The sequence below is a fragment of the Trichoderma aggressivum genome (assembly GCF_033847375.1).
Source record: "Trichoderma aggressivum f. europaeum strain CBS 100526 chromosome Unknown scaffold_021, whole genome shotgun sequence".
Taxonomy (NCBI): Eukaryota; Fungi; Ascomycota; class Sordariomycetes; order Hypocreales; family Hypocreaceae; genus Trichoderma; species Trichoderma aggressivum.
In genome coordinates this window covers 326,882-348,122 of record NW_026946387.1, presented here as the reverse complement: position 1 = coordinate 348,122, position 21,241 = coordinate 326,882, and the positions used below count along the sequence as shown (strand labels likewise).

General features: G+C 51.2%; 3 protein-coding genes across 3 annotated transcripts, besides 4 other annotated features; 2 read left to right on the top strand and 1 right to left on the bottom strand.

The window, feature by feature from the left end:
• Positions 1-62: 62 nt before the first annotated feature.
• Triagg1_5781 (uncharacterized protein) lies at positions 63-1,313 on the bottom strand (the record flags this gene model as incomplete). The annotated part of the gene is made up of 2 exons (XM_062900332.1): positions 63-1,091; positions 1,134-1,313. 2 exons carry the CDS (start codon positions 1,311-1,313, stop codon positions 63-65), a joined length of 1,209 nt encoding a protein of 402 aa, XP_062755293.1.
• Positions 1,314-1,697: 384 nt separating this feature from the next.
• Positions 1,698-3,265, top strand: Triagg1_5780 (uncharacterized protein; the record flags this gene model as incomplete). The annotated part of the gene is made up of 2 exons (XM_062900331.1): positions 1,698-1,786; positions 1,873-3,265. 2 exons carry the CDS (start codon positions 1,698-1,700, stop codon positions 3,263-3,265), a joined length of 1,482 nt encoding a protein of 493 aa, XP_062755292.1.
• Positions 3,266-3,681: 416 nt separating this feature from the next.
• Positions 3,682-3,954: a sequence feature (Protein overlapping with rRNA (Triagg1_5779, KAK4072734.1) was converted to a misc_feature.).
• An 896-nt stretch (positions 3,955-4,850) lies between these two features.
• Positions 4,851-4,899: a sequence feature (Protein overlapping with rRNA (Triagg1_5779, KAK4072734.1) was converted to a misc_feature.).
• Positions 4,900-5,066: 167 nt separating this feature from the next.
• Positions 5,067-5,742: a sequence feature (Protein overlapping with rRNA (Triagg1_5779, KAK4072734.1) was converted to a misc_feature.).
• A 93-nt stretch (positions 5,743-5,835) lies between these two features.
• Positions 5,836-6,124: a sequence feature (Protein overlapping with rRNA (Triagg1_5779, KAK4072734.1) was converted to a misc_feature.).
• Positions 6,125-17,333: 11,209 nt separating this feature from the next.
• Triagg1_5778 (uncharacterized protein) lies at positions 17,334-18,428 on the top strand (the record flags this gene model as incomplete). Its single annotated transcript, XM_062900330.1, has 1 exon — positions 17,334-18,428. One exon carries the CDS (start codon positions 17,334-17,336, stop codon positions 18,426-18,428), a length of 1,095 nt encoding a protein of 364 aa, XP_062755291.1.
• Positions 18,429-21,241: the final 2,813 nt, after the last annotated feature.

Here is a 21,241-nt window from a genome sequence, read left to right as displayed (position 1 = left end):
GCTGGCGCATCTCCATTGTGCGCGCGATGCTGTGAGCCATGAAAGCATCATGTCGTCTTGTCCTAGGTTACCATTTTCAGTTCGACCCAGACGAGGGTTCCCATCTGCGTGATGTTTGGTCGCTCGATTTTAACCACTTCCAGGCCAGGCGTCGCACTCACTGCGTCCTCGACAATGGCTTCGATGTCCCTGTTCCACCAGCATCCGTATTTTGCAAAGTGCTTTCCAGCATTCTTATCCAGCAAGCCGTTCACCAGTCCGTAATAGCCTTTCCCGTGTTCTAGCAGGATGATTCGGCCGGTGCCAGGTCGCACAACAGTAGCGAGGTTGGATAACACGGCGATGGGGTCGGAGACGGAGCAGAGGCCAAAGGTCTGGATGATGGTGTCGTATTTGTCGGTATGAGCGGGGGAGGGGAGAGGGTGGTGCGCATCCGAGTTGACGAGGCGGACGTGGCCATCCAAGAAGGAGAGCTGGCCGCCAGTGTGATCGGCCATGGACGAGGCTTTCACGATGGGCGCAGACGCGGCCATGGGGGGAACGGACTTGGCGAGCCTTTTTCGGGTCACATCGAGCATGTCGATGGAGATGTCTAGTCCTGTGAAGGATGTGATGCCCTGGGGGATCTTTGGTGGGGGGATGTTGCCGGTTCTGGCAGCCTCGACGGCGGTACTCAGTGGCTCCCAGTTGTAGTACTCCAGGTTGCGGCCGGAGCCCATGGCGAGCTCGAGCACGGTGCCCTTTGCGTGGACGGCGAGCCTCTTACGCAGCTTGGTGATGCCCATCCACCATTCTGGGAGGTTGAGCTCCTTGTCGAACTGCTCGGCATTATCGCCGCTCAGGGCGGGGGGGCGGCCGGTGGGCGTGGCATGTTCACAAGGGGCAGAGGAGGAGCAAGGGGAAGACTTGACTGTTGCGACTGTGGTGCCAAGGATGTAGAAGCCTAGGAAGCCGGCGAGAATAGAGGCACCGGTTAGGGGGAGCCAGGCACGGCGCCAGATGTCGAGGAGAGTGTCTGCTTTGGGAGGAGGAGGTGGTGGTGGTGGAGGAGCTGAAGAAGAGATATTGGGTTTTTGTGTGCTGTTGTAAAGCTTTTCGGGTCAGTCAATGTTTGTTCAAGATGGAGAAAATACGAGTGAATATAGGAAGACAAACGGTTTATATGATTTCGTAACGCGGGACGCCGGAGGAGCTGCTGGAGCTTTGGCCGGAGGAGTTTTCACAGCTTGGCGCACGGAAGAGCTTGCAAGGCGGGATTGCAAGGGTGAAAAGCCCACCACGGCCGTGGCGAGGCGGCGTGTTGGGATATTCATCGAGGGAGCATCGTCGAGGGCGTGACCAGCAATAGGTAGGAAGAGTTTTCTGCCTCTTGCCCAAAGGTGGTGAGAATGATACCTATCATGTGGGTTGAGGGCATTGACCCGTTGCAGAAAGACGCCCGGCGATGCAAAAAGCCAATGCAAATGCAAATACAGTGTGCATGGGGGGTCTAAAGTGGGGCCAACCCTCGCTATCAAGGTGCCGAGATCGCCAAAAACTGTGCGAGATTCGCTACCCTGCACCATCCTGGCTCGGCTCGGCACGTCACGTCATCATTCACGGCTCAGGGGGGGGAACGACAAGCAGGCAATGCGGAGTGACTTCGTTTGTGCTTGACTTGATAGCTTCGGTCCTTGTCACGAGAAGGAGTCGCAGCAATGGCGGGCCATGGCGATCTACAGGAGATGCTGCGCATGCTGACGGCGCGCAAAGCATCCATGATGGCCGCAATGAGTCACATCAAGGCGTTACAGGCAAAGAATCTGAAAAGGCGAGACACCGGCCGCCGTGAACGCTGGTGATTAGTTGGTAACTAACATGGGAGACAAACAGCATCGAGCAGATTGCCGAGGCGCCTTCATCCACTATTGAAGAAGCCCTCGGTGACGTGAAGCTTGCCAAGAGCTTTCACACGGCGTGCAAGTCGCACGGCAAGAAGAGCAACAAGCGGGCAGCCGAGGAGCCCGCGTCAGCCGACAGGAAGAAGCCTAAGCTTGAAATGCACAAACGGGACCTGGATTACAACTCTATGACGCCTGAAGAGCTCGAAGGGTCGTTGACGCTACCTCTATGCGAGGATGAGGAGCTGATCAAAGAGACCGCCCTGGTTACTAACAGAGCTCCCCTGGTGCTTGCGTTTGCGGTGGAACTGCTGCGACTCACGATGCCAGAGCAGCCTCCAAGTAGCCGCCTGAGTCTAGCTCAGGCTGTGGTGAGCGCAAACTCGAGATCCAAGGCTATAAGCATTGGCATCGAAAAGGCGCCAGCGGGTGGAGAGACGCCGATACCAACCGGTCAGCCCAAGGTTTCGGTTCTAGGACGAGAAATCCCTGTTCTGAAGAGAGGTGGCTATACATGGACTGACGAGAAGCAACAATCTTTGTCGTCTGCAGATGCGGCAGGCCCGTCATCTTCAGCAGTGAAATCAACGGCATCTGATAGCATATGGGCGACGAGCAGCAAACTGACTTCGAAGGGATCCGTTTTCGTAGCGCATGCGGCTCCAATAACGTCGCCATCCATGCGCTCGGGCCTCATGAAGATCTTGTTCAACAAGTATCCCGACGTAGAAAAGACTGCGGATCACGTTGCGTGGGCGATTCGGACAAGCTTTGGCGGGTCGTCCCTCGTACAAGAAGCCTCGTTTGATGATGGCGAGACTGGGTGCGGCAAGTTCATGCTCGAGCTCTTGCGCGAATCAAACATCATAAACACAACCGTTGTGCTCGTTCGATGGTACGGCGGAGTCATGCTGGGGCCTGATCGTTGGCGGCTGATGCGCGAGTGTCTCAACGATGCCCTTTCAGCGCAGCGGCGGACATCGTCGTTTTCTGGAGAGGCGCTCTGGGGGCTTGACGCAGAGGACAAGAAGCCAACCATATCTACAATCGGCATGGCCATTCACCGGCCAGAAAATGCGAGGAATTACCTCTTACGGAGCTTTGCCTCGGCCGGCGCTGATAGCGGCGGGAGTAAGAAGACTGTTGCGGCGCTGAATGATGAGAAGCAGGAGAACTTGGGGAGGCTGTTGGGAGCACTTCGACTGCTGTTTGCGAGCTGGGCTGGCGTTTTGGGGCGAGCCGAGTTGGATCGAAGAGCGTGGAGCTGGTATGTGGCCGTTCGTCCCGACATAGAGGCTGGTCCGTCTGGATGGGGGGAGAAGGGCGTGCTCAAGTTGTCCAAGATATTGGATTTGAGACGAAAGGAAGCTTTGGAAGCGAAATGATGGGCAGCTTGGTGGGTCTGGGTTAGCGGGCATGATGGCTTTTGACGACGAACTTGTCAGTATCTAATCTGGTTAATGTTTTATATAAGGTATATACTATGAAACAAGTTTTGCTTGTTGCGAATCACATGAAGATACTCATGTGCTACATAAGCATCTTCAAGAGCGATGAATCTCATATAAACCGTACCTCGGCTGAAGATGAATATGAGAATGGTATGGAGAGCGAGGGCTATTTTATGATCTACCTCCCCGTGTGGGGATTGGGTATATTTGCGCGTCTGCCGCCTTCCGTGGATGTAGTAGCCGTTTCTCAGGCTCCTTGTCCAGGATCAAGAGCCCTAACCATCCGTTATCCGTTGCCACCATGTTTTGCCGATACCCAAACATCGAAAGTTGATTGGGAAGAAATTTGAATGAGCCATCGCCGGCACAAGGCCTGTCGATTCGACTACATTCACCAGCACCGGCTCACGGACAGCCTCCTGTCTGTCCACCAAACCATCCAAAACGCGCAATATGGGCCAGCGCAGCCACGGGATGCGTCAAACGCTGAGCTGTTTGGGGATCAGGAGAATATCGATCCGCGGTTACGTGCAGATATAGTCAATGGAACTGACGACGAGTGTGGGGATGGTATGGAGAGCGAAGATGTTTTTGGAGAGATCCCACCAGTGACCAATCGCCATGTAAGTAAAATATCCCAGTTCTTTCGAGTATCTACTACTATTTTTATTTTCTACAACAATAGATATATCCCTCTAGTGTCTATCAATATAGCTTTATCTAGTATCTGCTACTATCAACCGATTGAATTTACGTATGCCGATATTCGAGAGAGCTCTTCACCATAACACCCATGCTTGATGCATCCCACGATGATGTCACATGTGATTGATATAAGTGGAAGCACTCCTTCAGCACCTGGTCGACCTGTTGTGTTCCCCCCATACTATTCAATCAATAACATTGTTTCTACTAACCTTTGAATGATTGTTACCAAGATATTTCATTACCATCAGTGTTTGTATAGTTACGGTATGCTAACGCAGATCTTATCAACATCTTGAAGCATCTCCCAAGCCACATCTTTGCCCGTGCCTGTGGCGGGGCACCTGCGCTAATCCCAACCCAGCTAGCCGCCCGTCTCCTTTGTGAATGCAGTTGTTGTCAAATCAAAGTAAAGTAAACACACAACAAACAAACCCGAAGCTCGTCAACATCCACCATTCGAGCTGCCCCTGGCAGGTGCTTACTAACTAAACCAAAAGGGAATCATCACTCTCTCGAGCTCGGGGAAGCAAAAGTCAAACTTCGGCTCTTGTTTCATCTAAAGGCTCGAGTCTGACCGCGTTTGTGCTCCCCGCGCCAGCAACCGCCAATTGTTGACCCCTCGCCCCGGCGACCAAAGGACCGTGTTTTTTTTTTCTTCCCTTCCCACCAACGCCGCGTTTCTTGTGGGCAGGGCAACGGAAGGCAACGGCGAAAAGGACAAGGACAAACAAGGCCCTGCTTGTCATCGGCTTGTTCCTTTTTCTTCTCTTGACGCAGCTGAATCCAATCCACTCGTGACCTGATTCTGCAGCCCACCACCGCCATGGAGAATTACCAGAAGCTGGAGAAGGTCGGAGAGGGTACGTTGTTGCTGTGACTTACGCACCCCCCAATGACATGCCGCAATCATGTGCATTATTGTTGGTTTTCTGATATCACGTCTTTCTTTATCCTCTTGTCCTTTCATTTCACATGTCATTGCCTCTATCCCATCTTCCTCATGCTGATTACATCGACACCCCCACAGGCACCTACGGCGTGGTCTACAAGGCGCGAGACCTTGCTAATGCCGGACGCATTGTTGCCCTGAAGAAGATCCGACTCGAGGCCGAAGACGAGGGCGTCCCGAGCACGGCCATCCGCGAGATTTCCCTCCTCAAGGAGATGCGAGACCCCCACATCCTTCGACTGCTCAACATTGTCCATTCCGACGGCCACAAGCTGTATCTGGTCTTCGAGTTCCTCGATCTAGATCTCAAGAGGTATATGGAGGCTCTCCCTGTTAGCGATGGTGGTCGAGGCAAGGCTCTCCCCGAGGGCTCATCCCTTCGCCTGCAGCAACTTGGACTCGGCGATGCCGTCATCCGCAAGTTCATGATGCACCTGTGCAATGGCATCAGGTACTGCCACTCTCACCGTGTCCTACACCGAGATCTCAAGCCCCAGAACCTGCTCATCGACAAGGAGGGAAACTTGAAGCTTGCAGATTTCGGTCTGGCGCGGGCGTTTGGTGTGCCGCTGCGAACCTACACGCACGAGGTTGTCACTCTCTGGTATCGAGCTCCCGAGATTCTCCTAGGTGGAAGGCAGTACTCTACTGGCGTGGATATGTGGTCAATTGGATGCATCTTTGCCGAGATGTGTACTCGCAAGCCTCTTTTCCCAGGTGACTCGGAAATTGACGAAATCTTCCGCATTTTCCGGTGAGAAAGATGCCCCCCGGGCAATGACTTGGCAGGCTTAGTGCTTGCGCATCTCGTTTTCATCTGGCTAACTCGTATCTAACCATGCCTTAGTGCTCTCGGAACCCCTACCGAAGACCTGTGGCCCGGCGTCACATCCTACCCCGATTTCAAGGCTTCTTTCCCCAAGTGGCAGAGAGACTACACACAGGCACTCTGCCCGAATCTCGATGATAAGGGCTTGGATCTGCTGGAGATGATGCTTGTCTACGACCCTGCAGGACGGATTTCTGCTAAGCAAGCTTGCAACCATCCCTACTTTGAGGACTACGTGTCCACTCCCGGACCAACGACGACGACGCCAGCAAACCCGACAGCTCGCGGTGCCAGCTACTTCCACTAGATGGGCGGAGTGCCTCCGTACTTGTGATGCTTCTGTGTTGACGCCGGTGAGATGGTGACGTGGACGGCCGATACGGGCTCCCACTTCTGTTGGTTTTCAGGATACTTTCAGCATCATCAAAAGGCCACTATATCTTAAAGGGGTCGAGGGGGGGGGTAGGAAAGCAATAACGTGATTGGCATTGTTATGATGGCTCATCTCAACAGAGTTTATCACTCAAAGGGCCGAGTCCTTTTTTGCCGCGTTACACATTTGCGAGCTCACCGACATCTGCTCGCCCTGCCTAGCATTCACAGTCAGAGGCCGAAACGAGGATTGGCAATGCAAAGGGAGTTGTGGATGGATGACGTGGTTGATGCGCGCTTCTCGACGTACTACTGGAGCTGTTGAAGCGAATAACGGCACCGCACGTGTCTACGGATCGGGAAAATACGAGCACGAGACTGGCTCCTTTTCAGCAGACTAATGTTTTTTTAATGTTTTCATGTACAGCATATGCAAGGGACAATGCAGGGTTTTTTCTGGGAGGAACGGGTAACAATCAGCATGAGAATAATAGTAGATGATATGAATGATGGGAAATGACTTGAGAGAATTACTCGATGCGGGAGACTGGATGACTTGTGAGATTCGTGTCGTTGATGATGTGGCTTTTGATGCCGGATTTGCCATGTGAAACACGACTGCGTGATGCACCAGCCAATTGATGGACTCGGGACGATTCAGGGGGTCGACTTGCGATGATGACAGGATTGGTCTTGACAGGTGCCACATTTCACGACTTGATTGATTCTGATACAAGTATGACGTGTCTTGTCGGCTTGTTCTTAGACGTTGGGTACGTTGATCCAGTTTATTGGAGCGGTTATATTACTTCGATGTTGTGTTTGTGTAAACCAGTACTCTAGAATTGGTGCAGGATGATGACGAAATGTGTGAGATGGTTCACCAGTTCAAATTAAATACAGATGCGGTTACTTTGTGGTTTAACATACACTCTAACAGTCTTGAAATGCTCACGGCTGTTTCTGTAGGTATGTAAATGGGATTCACGTTATGAAGTGAAGGACAAAGCGAGTTACTTAGGGACGTAGAACAAAGATACGGAATGCCTTTAGGTGAAGTTTGAGTAAGAATTCTGGTAGTGATGAATATCATGCCTAAGTTTTATCATTAGATAATTGTTGGGTGTCATTGAATGAGGTTTGTCATGCCTGAATGGATGCTCGAACGTCCAGACTCTGATGTATGACGGGCTACAACAGCAAGTCAGTTCAAAGCCATTACAATAATAAGCACCTGTTCTGCTTGAAAACATATGAAATAATCAGCATAGCAGTGTTCAATTCAATAGACTCTTCACATCTTTGACCGACTTGGCCTGACTGCCGGTCCTATGTCCTTTCGAAGCCTTTGCTGACATGGACCAGCTTACCTTGACTACATCTTGTCACTTCTGATACTAGACCTACATAACTTGATTCATGCACGTCCCCGGCTTGTAAGCCATCCGAAAGCAAGGTAAGCCGGGCGTTTCAGAATCCAATCCATCCTTGTAAGATGGATTTACTGTAACATAACAATGTCGGATCGCAGAAAGGAAGCGGATGAGAAAATACGGTAACAGTGATTGGCCAGTTAGACGCAAAAACGCCAGTAAGCGCCCACGCTAAGCTCCCGAGATGTCGGTGATTTTCAACAGAATGTCACTCCGGCTGTGGTAGCCGCCCGGGTGGTGAAATTTCCAAGGATCGATCCGAGCAGATGCAATGCAACGGCGGTTAATATTGAGACGCGGTTGATGAAACGCGGAAGAGGGAAGCGCCGTGGGTTTTGTGGACCTTTGGATGTAACTGCGCCGCCTGGATACAGTTGGGAGGTACGTACAGGTACAGGTACTTTGGCCAATGAATGAGTGCTTGTAAGTGGGCTGGCCGCGGCTGTTGGCCTTGTTGGGTGCAGATTTACTGAATATTCCGGGCTTTGGAAGTAATGATTTGTTATGGAATAGTTAAGATTTAAGGACAGTTTGTATTGGGATTTGGTTATTACAGCCTTTGTTTCCTTGTTGAAAGGTTTGGGGCTGTGTAGCTTGGAGATTGCATGGAAGCTTGGCGGTCCATTGCCGAGGGACCAGAATGACATGTGCATGAATCGTGACAAACTCCGAGTGTGCAGCACGGTAGAATCGTAAGGCTTTAAAAAAAAACAAGGGGAGGAAAAGAACGCATCGCAGCCGGATAAGAGTGCCTAACGTGGTCTAAAGAGCTGATGAGATGGGTGTTTATTGTGAGACATGCATAGGGGCTGAGAAGGCTATAAGCAGGCTTGTCCTTTGAACCCGTCGTAGTATTCGGTGATGACGCGCTAGTCTATACGGATTTATACAAAGTAACACGAGCTATCACAGTGAATTCCTTCCGGGTAAAAGGGCGAGAGAGGCTGCAGACATGTGAATGAGGTCTTTTGGTGAGGGTTGTGGTGGATGGGCCGGGGATGCCCGAGCAAGAGGATGCAAGAATAACGAGTGATGCTGCCTTGTGAACGAAGAGTTGACCGAGGAGAAGACGAAAAGTGAGACATTGGGGCATTGATGCACGGCGAATAGGAAGCGCAAGCTGGGGGACAAGAGAAAAAGAGAGGGCGTAGTTGCAAGGACAAGAGAGAGAATGGGGCAACTTGTGCCTTTGCATTGCATTAGGCTGCATGAGATGAAGATATTTCCGTGCCCAAACAACGGGACGATGATTAACTCGTGGCGATAGTACCCAATAGATATCATGGATTCCATTTTGCTTTTCAAAACTTGCAAGCACATTTGCGAGTTATTATACCGGACTGTATTTCCCCCCTCTCTTGATGTGACAGTGGAGATGCACATGACCGAGCGCATTCCAGGTTGGTTGGAGTAGAGGCTGCGAATCCAATGGATGGATGCCGTTTTACCCCAACATGCCCAGAGCCCTTCTTACAGTAGTAGTAGCATGTGCCATGCCATCCATACCCAACCGTGGGTAGTGTGGCTACATCATACATCATACATCATACTACATAGCTGTAGACTTGGTTGCTTGTGATGTGTATCTCGAAAAAAGTCCTCATCCTGTGACCCGGGAGCCACATCGTCATCGACGACTCGTGCAGAGAGGGAGATTCGCATCACTTGATGCTGGAGTTTGGTTTGTGATGGGGGTTTCATTTCGATGAATGGGGTTGCACTTTTGTCTCGTTTTGCAAGTTTGATGCTGCATGCAGTACGGGGGGATTTGGATGAGTACTTTGTTGCGTGAGTGAGGTTGAGCCTGCTTATTGGGTTACTTGTGCATGCATATCCATGTCGGTAGTCGTGAATTTGGCATTGCATCTATCTATACGATACAGCATTCCATCCTTGGATCTTACTTGTGCAGGCTACTCACTACGACTGCCAACAAGGCTTACCTGACGACCTGATTCCATTTTCCCCGGCTTGCTCGTCTCTGACTCAAGAAAGAAGAAAAAAAACAGGCCCAAGAAGGCGAATAAACTCGTCCGCAAAAGCTGGGCAGTGCATCCCCGTCAAAAAAGAAAAGAAGAAGAAAAAAACAGCCTACCCTATCCTTATCCCAGATAAGTGAGGCACATGTGTATCCGATTCCATGGCCATGAACCCCCGAAGGCGAAAATTGCGTGGTCCCCGGCAATGTCTCGCTCTCCAGCCACACTCAACAAACCTGAACCTGGTCAGCCACAGCTTGACATGGGATGGGAGACACGGAACACGGGACACGGAAGATGGCGCAAACCAAGACCCCCCCCCCCCCCCCTCGAGGTACGTACCTCACGGTGTCTGTCTGTCTGTCTGTCTGCACATGTACCTTAGTACTCGTTATGGTACGGTAGCATCGCGTTGGGCTCAATCAAGAGGGAACGAAGGTGCGCCAACTTTGTTTCAGGCCGCACGAGCCAATCAAGGCATGTCCCGCTGAGGGAGCAAAAAAAGGTGAGATCTGGGCCGAGGGAGGGTTTGATTGATTGTCTACGGGGGGGGCAGGCCGGGAGTACAAGATCGCCATGTACCTCGAGTAATGGCGTGGGTACCGGCCAAGGCAAGATGCTCGTTCCGTTGTACAAGCATCACAAGCAATGAATTGTCTCATTTTGTCCAAGGAAAGGAAAAAATGTTGCCCAACCCAGCATTTGCTCTGCTTATTAGGTGCATGAAAAGAAAATGGGATAGAAAAAAGGCATCATAGGTCCCTCTTTTTTTTTTCTTCTTCTTCTTCTCCTCCCCCGGAACGACGACACCCGTACATGACAGTGGCGGTGAAAGAATAACGGAAGCAAAGGATGGAAACGTTCGCATCATGCACAGGCGTTGACAACTAAGCCTGCGTTATTATTACCCTCTACCTAGTACGCACTCCGTAATCCATGCCCTGCCGCTGCTGCTATATCGGGCGGGCGTGCATTTCGGCAACAAGCTCCGTACTACGGAGCCCAGCCCAGTCGATGTCGTGTCTCGTACGGACATTTCTGGCACCATGTCTTTTTTGGCGTGTATTACCACCCAATTCATTCATTCCTAGGTTCTACTTGTACGGTACTGTACCTCTGCTGTCTTTGTACATACTACAAGAAAGAAAAAAAAAAAGGAGTCGGAGATGGTGGCCACCCGCCCAGTCACATGTGTGGAGGCGACCACCGTTTGCCCTGGGAAAGGGAGAGCCAATGGATCAGTCGATTCCCAAGCTGCCTCTCGTATATCCCGCCGTGTCGTGTGTGCACGGGATGTGACTGGGCTGGCAGCAACTCAGCTCTGCTTACCCGTACCCGTAGCACTTTAGCAGTTTGGTAGCAATTAGGCTGTTGGCCGTGACCCCATCCAATTGATACAGCACGGCATCAATCAATCAACCACAGCCAAACAATTGCATCTTCAGCGGTCAGGGATCATGCCGCTCACGGGCCCGACGACGGCCCTCTTCCCTTGCCAAACCCCACGCTTCTCTCGCCACGCTTTGATGTGTTGTCTCTCGCCGACCCGCTCGGATGTGTATGTACCAAGCAAATCCTCGTTACTCGTACATGGGGGAATATGGGGCATCAAGGCATTGGGACATGGGATAATTCGACTCGCACGTATCTATGTACCTACTGGCTCCATGCATGCATGCAAACGAAAGAGAAGCAAAGGACAAAAGAAAAAAAAAGATACATATTTGTACACCCAAATGGGCCAATTTCCTGCGTTTGCTCTGTGTATCCCCCCCCTTCACCTACTTTTTCAAAAGTGGGTACAAGATTGATGAGATGTCCAAGTCTCCCGTAGCTGCATGTACTCATCATTACATTACAGTACAGTAGACGAACTCGTGGCATTGCATGAGGGAGAAAGAAGAAGGAGGATAGAAGACACACGATAAGGCTCCGGGCCGGAGGTGATTGGTGCACGCAATCGCTGATTATGTAGTTGAAGCCTTTGGGCTTTGAGTAGAATTGGCCCATGGCGATTCAGGCACCACGAGCAAAAAAGACGAGCCACACGCCCCCCGGCCATGATTGGCGAGCTGTTGCTTGTTCGTGCCCGTCAAGGCCTGGTACTTGGGAGACGGGTACTCCCACTGCTAGGTACACATAGTACTTGTGCTGGAATTTGGGCTTGTTAATTGCCTTTGCCTTAGTCGAGGTTGGCGGACCTGCATTGATATTGCGAGCCAATTGATGTGATTGATCGATTGATGCTGAACCAGATGATCATGTTTGAACAAGAATTGCGGAGAAACTACGCCCATAGCTCCCCCAGCGGACAAAAAGTTTACCAAGTTGCTAAGATAGTGTCTTTGGTAGTTTTGGTGTGCTCCTGAATCGCATTGAAACGGGCATCAGCTCGGTAGGATCAAACGGTGGCGCTGGGCTAGGTAGAGACAAGCAGCATCTCGGGCAGACGTGATTGATGGGCTTTTAGCCGAGAGTTTGATAAGGAGCCAGGAATTGATGGCCAGGAGTGAAATATCAATGGAACAGGACAAGAGACAGGGACAGCAAAAGCTGAGCAAAAAAGCGAGTTCGGCTGACCACCTTACCCTGAACTCAGCTGCATGTAAATGCGAAAACCTGTATTGATCTAGCAAAGTGCTCTAGACCAGGGCGGACGGAAAAAGCAGCGTGACAGACAAAGTACCTGTACCTGTACTGTCACCCACTACTGTCGACCCGGCCCCCCGGCTGCCCGTGTCTGCACGCGGATCGGATCTAAACAGGGAGCTGATCAACCCCCCCCCCGGACTGGACTTGAACCGCTGGAACACCAACGTTGGAGTGCTAGCAGAGACTATTGCAGAGGCTACGGAAAGATTGTTGCTGGAGCTGGGGGGCGCTAGACAAGTAAGGGAGGGAGATTTGATACTATACGAGTACGCTATCAAACAAGTACATACAGTAGCGGGTTGGCATTGCTTTTTCGTAGTATTGCGGCCAAGGTTCAATGAACGGACACGTCCCTCAAGGGCGAATATTTGATGCATCACATCGGGCATAATCAATCCCGCTGCTGCTCATCAGAACGCGGCATGCAAAATGCAAAACAGAAGGAGGAAAAAAAAAAAGGTACGGGTGGCGGCGAGGGAAAAGCTAGACGCCACGGCGACGGCTAGGGGTCGGACACGCCAGAGAGATGGACAAAGTTTGTTGACACTGCGTCTTACTCGCGGGATGGTGCCTCCTACAAGTACCTATATCCATCAAATATACAGAGTACTAGGTAACTAGCAGAGATGGAGAGGGAAACAACAAGTAGTTTTCAACGTGGAGGCGTTCCGCGTCCCCTCCTATTCCCCAGACCAAAAAGCCAACGCTAGGCGAAAAAGACGATGAGCGGAGAACGAGAAACGCCTTGCTGGGCTGGGAGAGAGGGGAAGAGACACTTGACGGGGCGGAATGTCCGTCGATATTGATTTCTTGATGTTCCCATTCCAGTTTGTCAATCACATCAATCACATAATCACTTGACGTGTTTTTTACGCCCGCATTAAAAAAGAAAAAGAAAAAGAAAAAGAAAAAGAGAGTTTTCGGGCCGCGGTGCCTCCATGCAATGTAAAATTACACACTCTTTCCACGCTCTTTTCTTTTTTATACTTTTTTTGCCCCTGCATTGGAGCGGCTCGCGGAACGAAAAAAAAAGTTGGGAGGGTGGGATGCGATGGGCTGTTCTTACGCAGTGCGAGGAGTCACAACCCAAGGTAAGGACTAGTAAAAAAAGAAAGGAAAGAAAAGAAAAAATACTACATGTAACTGAATAGCCACAAAAAAAAAAAGTCTAGATTCTTTTCATTGGTGTGTCCGCGGCTGCGGCGTGGCTTTCCCAGAATCATGTCATTCCTCTCTCCCCTTGTACTTGTAATTTTACAATGGTGGCTGTTTTTCACCACCTGATGTCTCACATGTGCATTTCCGTGTGTGCTCTTTTCATTTACACTCTGATAACATTTCTGGGATCTATCCATATGACACTTCACAAGTGACTTGCCTAAACTGAACTGAACTGAACTGAGAGGGAAGAAGCTCAAGGGGGGCCTTGGCGGGCATCAATTGGTCGGTGCGGCGGCCAGCGCATCAAAGACCCGACAGCAAATCATCTGGCCGAGGACAAGGCAAGGGCGAGATAAGGCAACAAAGACAGCCATGGTCAAACAAAGTACTGTAAGACACGCCAAACAGGGGACATGGATGGGGATGGGGCACGGATTCGGGCATCCGATCATTGATCTCTTGCTTTTTGCCAGCACAGTGAGTGATGCCCTCAAGCCCTGTGCTGCCGTCCAATGACTCTGCCCTTATTCACGGTGCTTGTGACTTGCTCGTATGTATGGCTTCATTTGCTTTGCTCTGCTCTTCTCCTTGTTCCCCCGCCAAAGCGCCGCGGTTCGTAACACACTTGCTCGCATACATGCCGCATCGCATCGCATCGCATCGTATCGTATCGAATCGCACTGCATCGCCTCAGCGCCGTCGGGCTGCCGCTGGGCGACTCAGGCCGGTGATTGGCCAGACCCGCCGTGGACAAAACGAGAGAGCGCGGGTTTGTACGAAGACGCGGCAACGCAATTGGTCCAAAGGGATATACTATGTAATAAGGCAGGCAGTGTTTCGACGGGGCGGAGAATTAAAAGAGAGTGTTTCGAATCCGGGCGGGTTTCAAGATGGCAGCGCCGCGGGCCAATCAAGGACGGCAGAGGCCACCCGCGACGAGTTGCGCCAGCAGCTGGGCTGAGATGAGGCCAGGGGCATCGACAAGCTTCTGGCGGCCAGTCGATGGGCGGCGGCTGCTTTGGATAGGCGCCGATGCTGGTCGGTTTCGTTCGGATGCTTGCCGGGACTGTTTTACAGTTGGGATCATGGGGAGGTTGGGCGAGAGAGAGAGAGAGAGAGATTGATTCATGCTGTAGTTGAGTTTCATAGCGAGAGAAGCAGCAGTGCTGTAGGTAGTAGAGCGGCAACAGGCGCGCTTCTATTTTTGATGATTTTTTTTTGTTTCATGGATCGAAATGTCCCGTCACGGCGGTTTGGACGATGTATTAATAAATGCATCCCATCATCAACTTCTCCATCTCGTTCTTTCCTCATCCTCATCCTCACTCTAATCTAATCCCCTTCTTCTTCTTCTTTTTTTTTTCATTTTCTTATTTCCTTTTCTGTTGCTGGTTTTTTCTTTGTCTTCCCACCCCACCGTCTTTTCTTTGCCACAGCCCTCCCTTCTTTGCATCTTTTTCGTGCCTTAGCAATCGACTGGAACGCTGCAGCGCAGTGATCACGACCTTCATTGACGGCATCAAGGGATCAATCCTTTCAATCAAACGTCACAGCATACCACTGCGTGGTAAAAGAAAAAAAAAATCCTGAATAATTCGCTCCTTCAGATCGACCGCTGGCCGGAACACCCCTTCTGAACTGTCATTCGACGCCCACCTGGCTGGCTGCATAATCTCATCCCGGTAGCGCTTCTTGCAGCCTGAGCTTGTTGCATTTCCCGACTCCCTCCATTCACAAGGACTATTCGCTATTGGATTCCAATCCCCAATTCGATCCTGCAAAGGGGGCACACACCACTATTGAGAGATATAGTAGTAAAGACGGGAAAAAAACAAAGGCTGCATCATTATATATCTGCCTTGTCCGCCCTACAGAGCAATAGCTGATACTTGGCATCGCATCACTCCATCGCGTCTCCAGCATTTTACCGACCAGGTTTTTGACTTGCAGCCTCGCTCTCACCGCATTCGCTTCCTTGTGAAAACAAGGGAAATCACCGAATACCCGGAGAGGGACCCATTAGGCAAATATTCTTCAGGATCAAACAAAAAAGAAACAAGGAAAAAACCCCCCCCCCTTGACGCCACGTCTGAATCCGGCATTTGTTTTCGCTGTACTGTCAGTCAATCAAAAGTTGCAAGCCAGCTAGACACGTCGCCAGAGAAAATCCAACCGCCTTCGTTTCAGGCCTAACAAATCATTTCGCCCCTCTTTCCGCTGGATCGGACGGCCGCCACGTTGGCATATCGTGGAGGGACCACGAGTTTTTTTTTATCGGACCATCGAACGCCAATAAGTGAGGTGGTAGCACGACGTATACTGTATACCTACTCATACGTGCCTTTCGGAACCCACGAACCGGACGGGTCGGGAAACAAAGCAAACATTTCATTTCTCGCTCATTTTGTTTAATGAGTCTTTTGCTTTGAACAATTTTTTTTTTAATTGCCCAACCCTCTTTACGCACGGCTTGTCTTTGTCTTTGTCTTGTCTTGTCTCGCCTTGGCTATCCCTTAGACACGGCATCAAATTGACGGCTCTGAAGATTCCATCTTACAGTATCACATCACATTTGACTCACATCCAGTCAGCCCTCTCTTGAGTTTCATCTCTCTCACCACATCTTTCATCGTCACAGCAATCAGCCTATCTTTTTGTCTGCGTATTCCTTCGGAATCTTTCCATATTCCATATCCATCGCAACACAACACAACACAGCCATCAACCAGCCAATCCTTCGCCACCGAAGCTGCCGCTGCCCCGAACCAAACTGGCACGGCCTTTGTCGAACTGAACTGACTGACACCTTCAACCCTAAACGAGCCCTGCTGAGAGAATCCCTGTCGGCCTGGCCGTCCGCCCCGCCCAGCGTCTGCCAGCAAGCCCCGAGCGCCGGCACCTTGTCTTGTCTTGTGTACGAGTACTTCCGTGCTCCTCCTGCGCAACAGGTACCGCCACCCTCCTCGCGCGTAAACGTACTCGTACCTTGTACCCGCTCCCGATACAGGTACCTGTACTAACCTTAGTAGCACCTCTCCCCCAGCCACCCCAGCTGCGACGCTCCGGTACCCGTGGTGCTTGTACAGGCTGTCCTGTCTCTGACCGCCCCAAGGCCCGCCACGTCGACTGCAGTACATTAGCATCGGTCGCCGTGCCACGCCGCCGTTGGCTGTCTGCTCGGTACATCCCCCCCAGGTACCCCTCCTTGCGGCCTGGTACCCTCCCATCGCCCACCATCGCCCACCATCCAACCCACCCCTGCAGCCCGCAGGCATCCCCGCCGGCACACCCAGAGGCCCCAAGAGGCCCCAACAAGGCCCAACCCTCCCTGTGGCGCATCGCTAGCGCTGGGACCGCCAGCTGGTGCTTGTACCGCTGTACTTTGCTCGCACGTATACAGCCTCGTGTACACCCCAGAAACGTCAGAAGCAGAGGTCACTGGCTCGACTAAAAAAGGGCCACATGCACACGTCCTTTCGTGTCTGACTGGACTGGACTGCGATACCTCGTTTTAATACATTTGCTATCCCTCATCCTCATCCTCGTCCTCGTCCTCGTTCCTCTTTTTTTCTTCCTCTTCCTCTTTCTTCTCCATCGTCTCCTTGCAACCCTCAACATCCCATCCCGTCCTCCTTTTTGTGTCTTTTGAGCTCCATCCTCGGCTCAACACGACTCTCCCTCCAACTTGCTCTATCATCTCCATCTCTCCGTCTCTCAAGCCACCCCTTCTGTGGTTGCCGCCTTTGATCTTTTTTTATATATCATCACTCTTCTGTCTTCCGTCTCTGCTTTTTGCTCTTTTCCCATCCATCAGCAGCATCCTCTTCTTAATTACAACAATCTCACCGCCGATCCCGACAGCCCACATTTACGTACATTGGGCCACTTACACACACGCAAACACACCACCACCACCACCATGGCGTCAAGATCATTCCTCTCCATGGACGACCTCAACAAGGCTGCCCTGGAGCAGTTCGTCTACCAGCCCGTCAGCCGGGACATGATCTCGTACCTGGCCAATGCTGCCCACAACGTCATCGCCTGCGACTCGACGCTGATGCCGCCGCCGCCCAGGGAATCCTCCAAGGGCCAGGACCGGCCTCTCACTCCTCCGCGCACCCCCGAGCCCCGAGCCGTCTGCAGCACCGACGATGCGCTGCCCACGCTGGACGAGTTCATCACGCAGCTGGTCGTCTCGTCCAACGTCCAGGTGCCCACGCTCATGTCGACGCTGGTCTACCTCAACCGCCTCAGGTCCAAGCTGCAGCCCATGGCCCGCGGCCTGCGATGCACCACCCACCGCATCTTCCTGGCGGCCCTGATCCTGTCGGCCAAGTACCTCAACGACAGCTCGCCCAAGAACAAGCACTGGGCCAACTACACCCACATGAACACCGACTACTACAGCTTCGGCTTCACCCGCACCGAGGTCAACCTGATGGAGAAGCAGCTGCTCTTCCTGCTCGAGTGGGAGCTGAGAATCACCGAGCACGACCTGTACCGCGAGCTGGACTGCTTCCTCGAGCCCCTGCGCATCAAGATGGCCGAGAGGCACGCCCGCAAGATGCGTCACCGCGAGGAGAAGAAGCGACAGCAGGAATTGTACGCCGCCGCCGCCCGCTACCCCAGCCCGGTCTCGTCCCGGAGCTCCCGATCTCGCCACGCCAGCCCCGACCACTACCGCGCCAACAGCAACGGCTCTGGCTCAGTCACTCCCCCGGGCCTGGTCTACAGCTCTGCCAGCTCCTACGCCTCGTCCATCGCCTCGAGCAGACAGCAGTCCCCGTCGCCGTACCTCTACGGCACTAGCCAGGGTAGCCTGTACGACTCGCCCGTCCAGATCGTCATGGACCGGGACGAGCCCAAGATGCAGGCCAGCGCGCGGATGCTCTCCTACGACATGTCCTCGGTGGAATCTTATGAGCCGCTCAACGAGGGCCCGACCAAGAAGCGACACAGGCGCGCATTGTGGGAGCGCCTCATTGGCACCGCCGCCGTCGCCGTCCGATAAATCTTCCCCATTCGCATCGATTTGCAGAGCCAAATCTTGGGCGTTTTTTCTTTCTCATTGTTTCCATTTCCTTTGTTCCATCAACACTAAATCACTTTTGTGTTACAAAAAGCATGGCGTCGCGGATTGTCTTTTGTTTGCTTTACTGCCCATCCCCATCAATCATACATCTACTACACTGCAAGACCTGTCTCTCTTAGAAAGAGCTGCATGGCCAGCGCATCGACAGCGGAACATGTTCTTGACAATCGCCTAATCACCACCACACATTCTTCACATTTCATCCACCATCAATTTGTTATACAAAGATATCATGTGCATACGCCAAGCGAAATCTTAGGCCATGGGAAACGGGTCCGTGTTTTTTTTTGTTGTCATGTTTCTATTTGCGGGTTTCTGGTTTGGTCTGCCAACGAGGCGAAGTCGAGAAAGGCAGAGGGGGGGAAACTAGGGGCCTGCTTACAATGGGTTGGGATAAACCCTGCTTTGGCTAAGGGAAATGGGGGTCAAGGGAATTTCTTGGAGTTTTTTTTTTCTCATGGTGGGATTTGCTTTTTTTTTTTTAACTGCCCGTATCCTTCTTTGGAGGAGAGACTGGGCTTTGACTCTTTGGATGACTGTTTTTTTTTTTTTATTATTTGCCTAATTTCTTTTGTGATTTTCCTTCAGAGGATCTCAAGATATTACTGCAATCTACATTAGATAATCGCCTCTTTAGATTTTTTTAGAGGATGCCCATCAATATCAGAAAAGCCCAAAGCAGCTTATTGATTGATCACTGCCCGTCCCGTCAGCACTTGTGTATTTATCCCGCCTTTTTCCTGCGCCCGCGGGCTCGGCATTTGATATGGATGTGAGTGTGAGTGGCAGCACAGATCGGTGTTCATCTTGGTGGAATCAAAGGTGGTCGGTAACGGAGCAATTACAATTACAGGTGGATGGCCCATGCGGTTTCGCTTTTTGCGGCCGATCTCGTCAGCCTCTACGGAGGACATTTTTTCATTGATTTTTATTTTCAACATGTACATGGTTCGGTCTGATGGCTTGTACAAGATGACGCAACAAGTCCATAATCACGGCGGAAAACAGTAAAGAAAAAAACGGAGAGGCGAAAACGCATACGTAGGTCCGAGTGTGGCTTTGTTCTTCTTCTTTTGGCGATGCCCAGGAAATGCCCGTGTTCGTAATGCGTGTTTTGGGCGGGCCGTACAAAGTAATACACATTACCCTTTTGGGAGAGTGAAAAAAAAAAAGTGGCCTTGGATTTTACATGATGTTGTTTGTAGCACAAGGACGGGGAATTACGGGTTCGGGAATAAAATCAAATTTGGTATTTGATGTACGAGTATAGAGAAGGTTAGTAGTATTTTGTTACTTGATTTTCCATGGGATTTTGGGTGTGTCTTTCGGGGTTCGCTTTTCTTTGCTGCGGTGAGGCAGGGTTTTTTTTTAGGCTCGTTATTGCCGAAGAGCGAGGGCGACGGGATTTCAGGATGAGGATTCCTTCGCTTTGGCATGTTTTTTTCTTTTTTTCTTTTTTTTCTTCTCCTTTGAAGGAATCGGGAATGACTTGCATGACGGCGTGACCCATGTTGTTTGTTTGCCTGTCTGTTTGCAGAAGTGGTGACACCATGCCTTCATTTGTGCTTTTGTCCAATTTCGTGTAGTGTGGGTAATACTGCATCGTGTTTTCCATTTTCCTTTGTCAAGTTGACAAGTTGCACGAGCCCTTGGGATGTAAGATTTGATGTACAGTAAATTCTCGGATGTGTCTTCCTTCCATCTTTGTTTATTTGCGCTCATGTGCATGGGAAATTGGATATCAGATTGAAATTACATGTGGGTTGCAAGAAAACAAACAAAGCAAAATACACACACGGCTAACCAACGAAAACGCCGCTGCTGTTGGCTTATTGACGAGCATCAACAATAATAGAAATCAAATTCCAAATCTGCCTGCCCCATGTACATACACACCAGACATCATTTCCCCTGTCTGAGCAATGGCCATATGGCCCTGGCTTTTTGGGCCGCCTTGTTTTCACGCCCCCCGGATCTCACACGAGCTGACAAGCCCCTACTAACCATGGCAGAAAGCATTCAATCCAGCTACCTAACCAACTAACTAACACGCCTGGCTGATTTCTACTACCCAACAGAAACACCTGCTGCGCCTCCCCCAGCCCAGGGGCCCAAACTTATACACACACCGTTCCCGGCCTTTTCTCTTTGTTGTTTGGGGGGGGGCACGCGAATGGAATTCCACTCGGCCCAAGGATGAGGGAAAATGGCCCCGTCATCCAGGCCATGTGCATATTTGACTTACTATTACAGCCCCCAGAAGGAATAAGGAATTAGATCAGATGTGAAAGAAAGAAAGTAGCGGTACTTGCAGTCAAAGTACCTGCAAAAAAGGAATGCTTTAGAGGGCCTGAGCCTCGATTTTTTTTTCTCTCCCCCGGATCGTCTAAGCCGCACGCGGCGACGGTTTCGGGCCCGAGTTGAGCGTCCCGGCCGCCGAAGTAACAGAAATCGGCTGGCCCTGCAGATCCCCCGACGACCCATGTTTAACTCTATATTTATATCCATCTGTTACTGTTAATAGGGATGCTGAATAGAACAAGTTAAGCTGTTTGATGACAGTGAGTGCATGCGGTGGGATTTAGACTTGAGCCAACATGATGAGACAATAGGCTTACCATTAAGGATTAAACTAGACTGTACTAAACATAACATAAGGTATACTCGTATGAACGTTCAACTGCCAACACATGGTCCATCCAAAAGAAAGATCCCAACCGCGGTGCCCATGC